This window comes from Biomphalaria glabrata, chromosome 8 (genome assembly GCF_947242115.1).
Source record: "Biomphalaria glabrata chromosome 8, xgBioGlab47.1, whole genome shotgun sequence".
Taxonomy (NCBI): Eukaryota; Metazoa; Mollusca; class Gastropoda; family Planorbidae; genus Biomphalaria; species Biomphalaria glabrata.
Window position 1 is genome coordinate 14,885,102 of NC_074718.1, and position 12,578 is coordinate 14,897,679.

The following is a 12,578-nucleotide window of genomic DNA, read 5'->3' on the forward strand; positions in this document are numbered from 1 at the left end:
GCTGCAGAACCTCAAGTCAGGACAAGGCCAGCTGCGACATCGACAGGACAACCAGCTAAGTCAGAGGACAAAGTGCAATAGTGATGATTAAATCCATTATTGTTTAGAGATAGATGCAAACCCTCCCCCTTTTTATTCTTACATGTAAATATTTATGTAAATAAATATTCTTCATTTTTAACTTTGTATCTTTCTTTCATTGTTTGTCTCGTTGCGTGCCTGCTCCCGATTTATATGCTGACGGGTTGGTGTGTGATAGCTTTAAAAATAATCATCCCCTAGACATTAAACGCGCCAAACACACGTCACATTTCCCCACCTGTCACACTAACGAAGAAATAGCTAGAAGCATTAAGTGTTTACAGTGTTAGATACCAACTCTGCTTTTTCACAAATAAAACTAGGCAAGAAATGCACTGCTCTCACAACTTTTTGTATAGTTGATTTAATATATGAATGTTTTTAAAGAGGGAGATGTGATAGGAAGTGTGTTTGTTTTTGAGTGACTATTAGTGTATGGTGTGTTACTGTGTATAGACAATGCAGTTGACCTTTCTTGGTAGTACTTGTTTGTTTGAACAGCTAATATAGTGTCTAATGTGGACTGTGTAGAGACAAGTGCTGATAGAGACATGTACTCAATGAAATGGAATGTCAAAATAATTAACTTAATTGTTTATAGTTATTAAGTCTTTTCTTAGAGTGTACAAAATATCAAATACAGAATTATTATAATGTAATATTTTTTTTTTCTTTAGGAATTAATATGTATGAATACAACTGTAGTATCAAATTGAATTAATAATATATTGTTTTAGTTAACAATTTATTTATTTTATCTTGCAGAAAAAAATGATAAATAAGAATCAAGAATGGACTTTAAACCAAGATATGTATGCTAGAAACACCAAGAAAGATTGGTATGCTCCAAACTTAAATGATGAGGGAGAATTTTCTTATTACAAAAGAACCAACCAGCTGATTTACGAAGATGAAAAATTGGAGCAATTTCAATTGGATACAGAAAAAATCTCAACTTCATTTAAAGTAAAAAGAAATAAAATGAATCACTTAAGTAAGAAGCCATTTAAATGTAAAATATGTCAGAAAGAATTCAAGTACCCTTCTAAGTTTAAATGCCATGAACTAATACATTCTGATAAAAAGCCATTTAAATGTCAAATTTGTCAAAAAGAATTCAAACAGCCCTCCATATTAAAATGCCATGAACTAATACATTCTGGTAAAAAGCTATTTAAATGTAAATTTTGTCAAAAAGAATTCAAACAGCCCTCCATATTAATACGCCATGAACTAATACATTCTGGTAAAAAGCCATTTAAATGTCAAATTTGTCAAAAAGAATTTAATCAGTCCTCCATATTAAAACGCCATGAACTAATACATTCTGGTAAAAAGCCATTTAAATGTAAAATTTGTCAAAAAGAATTCAATCAGTCCTCCATATTAAAACGGCATGAACTAATACATTGTAATGAAAAGCCATTTAAATGTCAAATTTGTCAAAAAGAATTTAATTATCCCTCCATATTAATACGCCATGAACTAATACATTCTAATGAAAAGCCATTTAAATGTCAAATTTGTCAAAAAGAATTCAATCAGCCCTCCTTATTAAAATGCCATGAACTAATACATTCTGGTAAAAAGCTATTTAAATGTAAATTTTGTCAAAAAGAATTCAAACAGCCCTCCATATTAATACGCCATGAACTAATACATTCTGGTAAAAAGCCATTTAAATGTCAAATTTGTCAAACAGAATTCAATCAGTCCTCCATATTAAAACGCCATGAACTAATACATTCTGGTAAAAAGCCATTTAAATGTAAAATTTGTCCAAAAAAATTCAATCAGTCCTCCATATTAAAACGGCATGAACTAATACATTCTAATGAAAAGCCATTTAAATGTAAAATTTGTCCGAAAAAATTTACTCAGTTCTCCAACTTAAAATCTCATGAATCAATACATTCTAATGAAAAGCCATTTAAATGTCAAATTTGTCAAAAAGAATTCAATCAGCCCTCCATATTAAAATGCCATGAACTAATACATTCTGGTAAAAAGCTATTTAAATGTAAATTTTGTCAAAAAGAATTCAAACAGCCCTCCATATTAATACGCCATGAACTAATACATTCTGGTAAAAAGCCATTTAAATGTCAAATTTGTCAAAAAGAATTCAATCAGTCCTCCATATTAAAACGCCATGAACTAATACATTCTGGTAAAAAGCCATTTAAATGTAAAATTTGTCAAAAAGAATTCAATCAGTCCTCCATATTAAAACGTCATGAACTAATACATTGTAATGAAAAGCCATTTAAATGTAAAATTTGTCAAAAAGAATTCAATCAGTCCTCCATATTAAAACGTCATGAACTAATACATTGTAATGAAAAGCCATTTAAATGTAAAATTTGTCAAAAAGAATTCACTCATACCTCCTACTTAAAATCCCATGAACTAATACATTCTGGTAAAAAGCCATTTACATGTAAAATTTGTCTGAAAGAATTCACTATGTCCTCCTCCTTAAAACGCCATGAGTTAGTACATTCTAGTAAAAATTCATTTTAATGTAAAATTCGTCAGAAAGAATTTATTAATTCTTGCAGTTTTAAGCACCATGAGATGTTCCATTCTTGTAAAACATACAGAGTGTGACATGTGTCAACAAATTTTATTCACTAAATCATATTTAACATACCATCTAGTTCTTCAGTGTGGAATAAATATTTAACTTTTTTAATGTCACATGTGTTGTGTTAGAAGGAATTTTTAAAATCCTCATGCTTTAAAATTTATATATGTTCATTCATTTTGATATACATTAGTTGATATGATTGATTAACCTTAAATAAAGATTTTTGACATTCGGAATTTTGAAGAAACAATTTATATATATTCTGAGACAGTTAGTACATTCTAGTAAAAATTCATTTTAATGTAAAATTCGTCAGAAAGAATTTATTAATTCTTGCAGTTTTAAGCACCATGAGATGTTCCATTCTTGTAAAACATACAGAGTGTGACATGTGTCAACAAATTTTATTCACTAAATCATATTTAACATACCATCTAGTTCTTCAGTGTGGAATAAATATTTAACTTTTTTAATGTCACATGTGTTGTGTTAGAAGGAATTTTTAAAATCCTCATGCTTTAAAATTTATATATGTTCATTCATTTTGATATACATTAGTTGATATGATTGATTAACCTTAAATAAAGATTTTTGACATTCGGAATTTTGAAGAAACAATTTATATATATTCTGAGACAGTTGATGATTGTATCTACAACCCCACAACCGTTACCCTTTGGGAGTGGGGGCGACTCAAATTTTGCGCAGAAATCACAGTTTCTGATTAAAAGTAGTTAAATATAATATATGCAACTTGTTGATATTTTAACTCTTTTGCATAATACGGTATGTAAGAGGATTATTAGCAATTGCGTCTGACCCTCCCCTAAAATAAATTTTTGTTTTAAAATGTCATGTTTATTAGCTATTCAACTTTAATATGAAGTAACAATTACTTTAAGCATCTGTCAATTAATATCTTATTTTACATTTTTTATAAGGCTTTCAGCTCATTTCATCATGGGTTTAATTTATGTTTTCTATTATCATTAAATATTAGCACTAGCAGTGACTGAGTGTTTATAAGAACTTAGCTTCCAAACTTGGGGTCCTTGGTTCGAATCGCTGTAAAGTAGACTGGAATTTTGAACTTCATGATTTTTAGAGCACACCTGAGTTCACTCTAATGGGTACCTGCCTTAAGTTGGGGAAAGTAATGGAGGACGGTTGATGAGCTGGCCACGACACTCTCGTGTACCAAAGAAATAGATAACCTTAACATCATCTTCCCTATAGATTGCAAGGTCTGGAAGGGGAATTTTAAAAAGTTATATACCGTATGTATGTATATACCAGTACCGGTATATATTTATTTCTACCAGTATTTACTTTTCTTCATTTGTGTAGTTTGTAATTTATCTTATCTTATAGAATACAGACATTACTTCAAGAAAGAAGATGATAATGTCCTATGCATGTTCCTAGGTTAATCTAGTCATACATGTTAAATGACTAAAAATCTGCCAAGTCATTGGTATTCTTGGCTGGCCCAGGCAACCCATCCCATGCTCCAATAGCATTTGTAGATATTTGTTCTAGCATATGGAACTAGGAAAGTGCCTTTATCTTTATGTCTTAAAAAACAAGTAAAGTTTCCCCTATCAGATCTTACGATTTATGGGGCAGATGATGTTAAGGTCATCTGTTTCTATGTCCAATGGTTAACAAGCAGGGTGTTTTGTGGCCATCACAACGACCAACCACCTTTACTTTCCCCAGCTTAAGTCATATGCAGGTACCCACTAGAGTTAGGTGGACTTTATGTCTTTCTGAAAAATGTATGTTTTTTTTAAATTTAAATCTATTTATTGTTTATAATATTTATGAAGTCTAGTAGTTCTATAGGCCTACACTTAGCCAGGAAGGCGAGAAGCTTTTTCCTTTAAAAAAAAACATTTATTAGTTTGACAGAAAATAATCTTCATTCAAATTAGATCATTACACATAAAAACAAGACATGGCTTTCTGTTCGTGTGGACTTTTTTTTATTTGTAGAATTTACGTTTTCCTCTTGTAGGCCTATATCTTCCAATAAAAAGAAAAAACACGTAAAATTAGATATGATAAATCACAGACAGCTGGCAATCAACAGTTCAGCTTCCACTGGCTATATTTAAAAAAAAAAAACGAAACACATTCTTTCAGTTGTGAAAAAAAAAGTTATACCGGTACAAGAAGCATTTTCTACAAAAAAAATGTTGACCACATAAATGAAAATGTTGGTCTACATATCCATTAAATACCTGTTTGGTTCTTAAAGTTGCCTGTACCGTAAGGTACTCAGTGGCGTAGCTACCAATGTTCGGGTGGTGCGGGCCGCACAGGGCACCAAGTGGAGAGGGGCACCAAGATTCCCCCAGTGTGTATTAATTTCCTATTTCCGTGAGCTTTTCAGTAAAAACGACTAATTGTATGGACACGAACAAACATAAACTACTGTATTTTAAACATGAACTAACGATTTATAAACTAGTCATGTCGCTATTTTGTTTCATCTCCTTGACTATTTCTTCCATACAATGTAAGCTATAGAACAGTTTGACTCTAATTTACTAGATTTATTTCGGACACACGGTACATGTTGTCGCCCCTTTTATAGCGCTCATAGGCTGTAAGTACCGCCCTCTCCCTCTTTAAATGTAAAGGGGCCTCGTTTGTTAAGATTTCAGCAGCGTTTGTTGGGCTTGTCCGAAAGGTGCCACAAATGAACCTTAGTGCCCGTGATTGTACTCAGTCGAATGATTCGAGGGCAGTTTTACTAGCATATACTTGAGCTGTACTCAATGTGTGATCTGACTGCCCTTAAGTACAATGTGCGTAGCATGTAAGCTTTGGCACCCCACTTTGTGCTGGCCAGCTTTCTTAGTAACACTAACTTCTCCGAGGCTTTTCTTTCAACTTCCTGGACGTGCTGGAGCATTGACAACTTTCTATCCAGGGTCACCCCTAGATATTTTGGCGTGTTTTCACGTTGGAGTCGCAGCCCACTAAGTTGAAGCTCGAATGGAGCCTTAAGAATGTCGATCCATAGGCTGAACAGGGACCAGGTCGTTTTGGTAATGTTTATCTGAATCTGTCATTTGTCGCAATACGAGGAGATGGTTTGGAGGTCTGCTTGTAATGCCGCCTGTATTTGGTCGGCTTTCTTGCCGGTTGACCAGAGGACAATGGCATCCGCATAAAGCAGTTTCTTTGACCGCAGTGAGGTGCGTTTCTTAAATTTCTTAAGTCTAAAGAAGCATCGAGACAATTTCAAGTCATATCATTGCCAGAGTCCACCGACTATAGGCGAGCTGTTAATGGGTATGAATTAACTGAACAATTAAAAGCAACAAAGCAAGATGAGACGGTTATCATTGAATTCAGAAAAAAAGGATGAGGCCGACATCGTGAAAAGAAGAAAATACTTCAATACCGCAGGTTCTAGAGACTAAAGGACAGCACACAAGCATGTCCTCAAAAATTCATACTGAAGAAGCTGAACCATCAGACAGTGTAAACAATACAGAAAGCAGGATAATAAACTCTAGACTGAACGACATTGGAGATTGGCCTGATGTCATCACAGATAATATTCGCATACACCTTTTCACTCAAGGATCTGAAACAGTTCAGCGTATGGACAGTCAATTCAGAGAGGCGTATAGACATCAAGAATCAGCAAAAGGAAAGGCTAGAAAGCTTTCAAAGGCTTGGTTTTTCCGGCAAATGTCAAACGGCGAGAAAGCTCTTAGAAAGTGGATGTGTTATTCGCAAAAAAAAAAAAATTATTATTTTGCTTCCCCTGCATGCTCTTCTCAACAAGATCAAGTACCAAATCTTCATTTAAATCCAAAGATGGATTCAATGAGTGGTGGAGGTTATCCCCGAAAATAGAAAAACATGAGACCAGCAGAGCTCACATTTAGTCATCGCTTGCTTGGAGGGAACTTGAAGTTTGCCTGAGAGTAGGGAACAATATTGACAACAAGGCCCAAGATTTGATTATACAAGAGACGAAAACCTGGAGAGTTAGTAAAATTACTATCAAAGTACGATCCACTCTTGAGGGAGCATGTGCTTCGAACTAAGCTTTGTTCCATATCGAATATATACATGTCTCCACAAATACAAAATGAATTTATTACAATATTGGGGGATCACGCTAAAAAAACAAATCATACAGCAAGTAAAACAAGCCAAATATTTCTCTATTATTTTTGACAGTACACCTGACATCTCAAAGCTGGATCAAATTTCCCAAATTTTACGGTATGTTGTCATGGAGAATGACAGGGTGCAGGTTCGTGAGTCTTTTATTGACTTCATCGACACAAAGGCTATGATAATGCTGCGGTCATGAAAGGTCATTAAGGTCATGAAAGAATTAACAATATTTGATTAATGAATAGGCCTACATATTATTTTGAAAAAAAAGTAAGGTTTTGCAATGTTATTAATTAGTTGTTTTGTGTTGTTTTTTTTTTTTTTTTTGGGGGGGGCATCAAGATGAGGTACCGCACCAGGCATCATATACTCTAGCTACGCCACTGAAGGTACTCCTCAATGGTTTCAGACAATAAAGCTGAATGGTCATATCCTAGAGCTAGACACGTCTACCAGGGACATGTATGGCGAGATAGAATGTATTGTTCATTTGTTTGTTTTCTTATCTTATATAATACAGACGTTACTTCAAAAAAGAAGATGATTACGTCCTACGCGTCATGCATATTAACCAGTGACTTAAATTCTGCCAAGTCACTGGTTTTCCTGGCTAGCTCAGGCAACTCATTCCATGCTCTAATACAGGGGTCTCAAACTCATATCAGCATGTGGGACACAGTGGAAAGTAGCAATCAGTCAGCGGGCTACACCACGAAAAGAGAATGCTTTTTCATTAAATTTTACAAACAATAGGCTACTGTCACTGCAGTTAAATGCTAAAATAAAGTTTTATATAATTATTAATTACATTTATTGTAGTTTATACATGCACAGGCAGTTTAGTTTACTAAAATAAGTTGACGTTGCCTTTGTCACTAATAAAAAAAAAAGCCAAAACTGTAGTCCCTCCCCCCCCCCCCCCCAAAAAAAAATAAATAAAAAAAATATATAATTACTAGGCCTACTGCAGATGGCTCGTCACTAATGTTTCTGTCCACTCAGCTGAGAGCGTTTGGCAGAGACCAGACCATCGACGTTAGGCCTGAAGTCGCGTGTAGTGGCAAGCCGCAAGGTTGCTCTCAGATGCAGATGCAATCTTGATCGTAATGCTGTTTTGTTGATCTTCATTCTGGAGAAAAACTGTTCGCAAACGTACGTACCCCCAAACATCTCAAGAATTCTAGCAGCTGGAAACTTCTCTCTGGGATGAAACTGGTAGAAATCTGGAACGCCAACATCAGCGTATTTTTGCTTCAGAACAGTGTCACACTGCAGGTCCAGTAGTTCAATCTGGACTTCCACGTGCAAACGGAGTGGCAACAAGGAAAAAATGTGGTTCGAGAGCAGTGAATTGCTGAAAGCGGTGTTCAAAATCTTCAAGTAGTCTGAAGAGGATGTCTACGTAGTCTTTCAGGTGCTGTAGTTCAACCGTTATGCTCTGTAGAAAAGAGAAATGAGCCAGGTTTCCATCTGCCAGCTGAGTGGCCCACAAAGTCCGCTTGCATCTGAATGAATCAAACATCACGGTAATCAGCTGCTTTGTGTCCTGTATTTGTGAATTGATTGCATCGAGATGTTGCGTGATGTCAGTAAGAAAAGAAAGATCCGACAAAAACATTAGGTCACTGAGCTGAGGTATGTCTCTGTCTTTCATTGCCATGAGCAATGCTATTTCCCGTCTCAGCTCAAAAAAATCTCTGCAGCACTTTTCCACGACTCAACCAACTTCCGTATGATACAGCAACTCTTCGTATTCCGTTTCTAAATCAGCTAGACATGACACAAACTGTCTGCGGTTGAGACCCCGTGCACGTATGAAGTTAACCGTCTTCACGACAACATCCATCACGTTCTTCATTTGTAGACTTTTGCCACAGTGTGCTTCTTGGTGCAGAATGCAATGTATGGCTGCAAAAGGTCCCGCCAAGCTGAGCTGATTCCGTTTCTCTACCATTAATCCAACAACACCAACCTTCTCTGAACACATTGCTGGTGCACCATCCGTAGCTACTGCAACAAGTTTTTCCCACTGTAGCCCACACACCTGTCAATACAAGCTTCCAGTTCTTGAAACACGTCGCGTCCAGTCGTCGTTCCTTTCATTGCTAGTAAGTCCAATAGCTCTTCAACAATGTTCAAGTTTTCGTCGACCCCACGAATGAATACGGCACAGTATGCGGTGTCTGTTACACCAGTAGACTCGTCCAGTGCAATGGAATATGCTACAAAGTCTTTTGCAGCGGCACTCAGTTACTGTTGAACATTTGTCGCTGACTCGGTGATCCTGCTTGCAACTGTGTTCGCAGACAAACTTATGCCTTCGAAGGGCTTCTTTTTCTCGGGGCAGATAATTTCACACGCCTGTAGCATACACTCTTTTACAAACTGGCTTTCAGTGAATGGTCGTGATGCCTTTGCTATCATCTTGCTAACAACAAAGCTTGCTTTCACAGAATCTTGACACATGTACCCCATTCCTCCCCATCTCCCTTTCTTTCTCCTGTTTCGCTAGCCGCGTGGCCTGATTTTAGTTTTATATTCTTATTTGATTTATAGAAATTTCTTTTAATAAACCCTAATGCTTTGTTTGATTTTTTTGATAGATTCATCAATATGGGGATTCCATGACAGTTTTTCATTTATTATAACATCTAGGTATTTTGCGTTTTTAGTCTGTGTTACTGGTTTACCATGAATAAGATAAGTGGAATTAATTTGTTTTAGCTTTTTTGTTACTCTTAATTACAGATGGGAAACGAACCCGAACTTTGAAACTGCTCGGTACGAACCGAACGAACCCTCCTTATCTTAACCGAAATAATTTTGCAATTTGTACATCCCTTTTTTAAAAACATATATTTTTGGATTAATAATAAACAAAAATTACTTAAATATTTTATTTAAATTCTAATGTTTCATTATACTTTGAAAACTTGGGAGGGGGGTATTTTGAAAACTTTAAAAAGAAAAAAAAAAGCGGCGCGCTGGATTCCCATGGGTTTTTCCGTACGGCCCCTGGCCTTGAATTTTCGTGGACTGTTTGCAATATTGGTTTTGAGTCAAATAGGCGCCCTCTAGTTAGGTCTAGACTCTAGTTCCTAGTCAGTAGAAAGTCAGATTGTCACTTTTATTTGAAATGGCTGTTAGTTGAGAGTAGAATATTTGTTGCCGTATTCTGAACACCGGTGCATGTAATGATTAGTTTTCTTTGTTTATATATTTCCATGGTATAAATATGAACAGTCTGCATGTGATGTGAACTCAATGTTATGAGTTAGTTGGATGACAGGAAAAGATTATTGGGTGGTTGGAATTAGTTGTTATGTTGGAGAGTTAGCGGTATTTTAAAGTCGAAGATAGCTCCTTTGATGAGTGTTGATTGAGCAAGAGGTTTTGGAGTTACCGGTACGAACAATAGCAAGGATGCATATGAAACATTAAATTAAAAGACAAGCTAGAACCACAGGGGCTTAAAAACAACAATGGAACTCTTCTGACTGAAGAAACAAATGTGCTTGGAAGGTGGACAGAATAATAGGCCTACAAAGATTTGTATCATTTCGAGATAAATCCCAAGTACCAGTAACAATTAATAAAACACATTGGAACAAGAGAACTTTGCCAGGCTCCGATTCTAGATTTACCAAATTACATTACTTTAGGAACAATAGTCAGATTATTTGCAGACGATTGCATAATATATAGAACAATAACAACACAAGACACAGACATTTTACAAAGAGAATTAGATGAATTACAGAAATGGGAATCGAATTGGAGCATGTCTTTCCACCCAGAAAAATGTCAGTTATTAAGAGTAGGCCTAACAAAAAACCTAAAACAGATTATGTTGATATATGATGTACTGTTGTGTGAGAGTTAGTTCCCTTAGCGGATTAGAAAGTGTGTGTTGCTGTTCGTTATCTAATATGGTTGAATAAAGCATGTGTGTGTTTTGTATATCGGCCTTGTCATTTATCTATTTCTACTTGTATAAAAATCAGTGGCGTAACAATGTGCGGGCCGCACAGGGCACCAAAATTACCCCAGTGTGTATTAATTTCCCTGAGCGTTTCAGTGAAAACGACTAATTGTATGGACACGAACAAACATAAACGACTGTATTTTAAACATGAACTAACGATTTATAAGCTAGTCATGTCGCTATTTTGTTTCATCACCTTGACCATTTCTTCAATACAATGTAAACTATAGAACAGTTTGAATCTAATTTACTAGATTTATTTCGGACACACGGTACATGTTGTTACTACACTAATAAATAATCTAATATAAAGAAGAAGATAGGCCAACCTTTTTTACTTCATTGTTTAGTCCATTGGTTTGCAAATATATTTTTTAACTCTAGCTCTAAACAATTGTGTTAGTTTGTTCATTTCTTTATGATTCTTTATAGTTTAATTTTGGAAATAATTCTATTGAAATGTCAATATTTTAAAATAAGCTAACCTTTGTTTTCTACGAGTTTTTTTTTTTAACTAACTAGTTAATTGTAATACTGTAACGTAAACAAAATGATGAACAGTGCTCAAGACTGACTAGTCTGGCTGGCGCCTCAAAACCATTTTAAGATCAGAGGGAGAAATCGGCATATCTGGTTCTGTCCGGTCTGGGTAGACTATAAGGGCCCCATACCCAGATCTATCGGGGTCCCTCATTATCGACCCATCGGTATAGTAGAAAATGGCATCTAATGGGTAGGACTTTAGTGTAGCTGGTGCCAAGTTTTGGAGTATGGCAGGCGTTAATTACCTCTTGGTGGTTCCCTCTTGCCCTATAAGGAACATGCTTATTTGTGGGGCCGGCTTTCTCCTCCAGGGAGGGCAAGTAGCCTACTAATTCTTCTAATAGGAATTCTATCAGTGGAGAGCCCCAGCTGATTTTGACAAATTGGCCGCAATGTGGAGAAACGATCGCATTTTTATGCGGTTCCTCTCTCTCCACTGTTGCACTAAGATTGTGGTGTGTAGCCTAGAGTCGCCCCTTTTGTAGCGCTCGAAGGCCGTAAGTACCGCCCTCTCCTTTCTTAAATGTAAAGGGGCCACGTTTGTTAAGATTTCAGCAGCGTTTGTTGGGCTTGTCCGAAAGGTGCCACAAATGAACCTAAGTGCCTGTGATTGTACTCAATCGAGTGATTCGAGGGCAGTTTTACTAGCATATACTTGAACTGTATAGCTGTACTCAGTTTGTGATCTGACTGCCCCTAAGTACAATATGCCTTAAGAATGTCGATCCCTAGGCTGAACAGGGACCAGGTCGTTTTGGCAACGCTTATCTGAATCTGTCATTTGTCGCAATACGAAGAGATGGTTTTGGAGGTCTGCTTGTAATGACGCCTGTATTTGGTCGGCTTTCTTCCCGGTTGACCAGAGGGCAATGTCATCCTCATAAAGCAGTTTCTTTGACCGCAGTGAGGTGCGTTTCTTAAATTTATTAAGTCTAAAGAAGCATCGAGACAATTTCAAGTCACATCATTGCCAGAGTCCACCGACTATAGGCGAGCTGTTATTGGGTATGAATTAACTGAACAATTAAAAGCAACAAAGCAAGATGAGACGGTTATCATTGAATCAGGAAAAAAATTATGAGGCCGACATCCTGAATGATGAAAAAGAAGAAACTACGTCATACCCCAGGTTATAGAGACTAAAGGACAGCCACACAAGAATGTTTTTAGCACACTCCTCTAACATTCCTACTGAAGAAGCTGAACCATCAGACAGTGTCAACAATACAGAAA

General features: G+C 36.2%; 1 protein-coding gene across 2 annotated transcripts in view; it reads left to right on the forward strand.

Moving 5' to 3' along the window:
* LOC106073473 (zinc finger protein 678-like) overlaps positions 1–12,578 on the forward strand; it is a 68,808-nt gene that overhangs the window by 33,296 nt on the left and 22,934 nt on the right. The window contains exon 5 of one of the 2 annotated variants that reach the window (XM_056039420.1): positions 847–3,293. The exons of the other annotated variant lie outside the window; for it this stretch is intronic. Coding sequence (XP_055895395.1) covers positions 847–2,604 — 1,758 coding nt within the window. The 3' untranslated portion in view covers positions 2,605–3,293. Of the gene's footprint in view, positions 1–846; positions 3,294–12,578 lie in introns of those variants that run through there. 2 annotated transcript variants of the gene reach the window in all.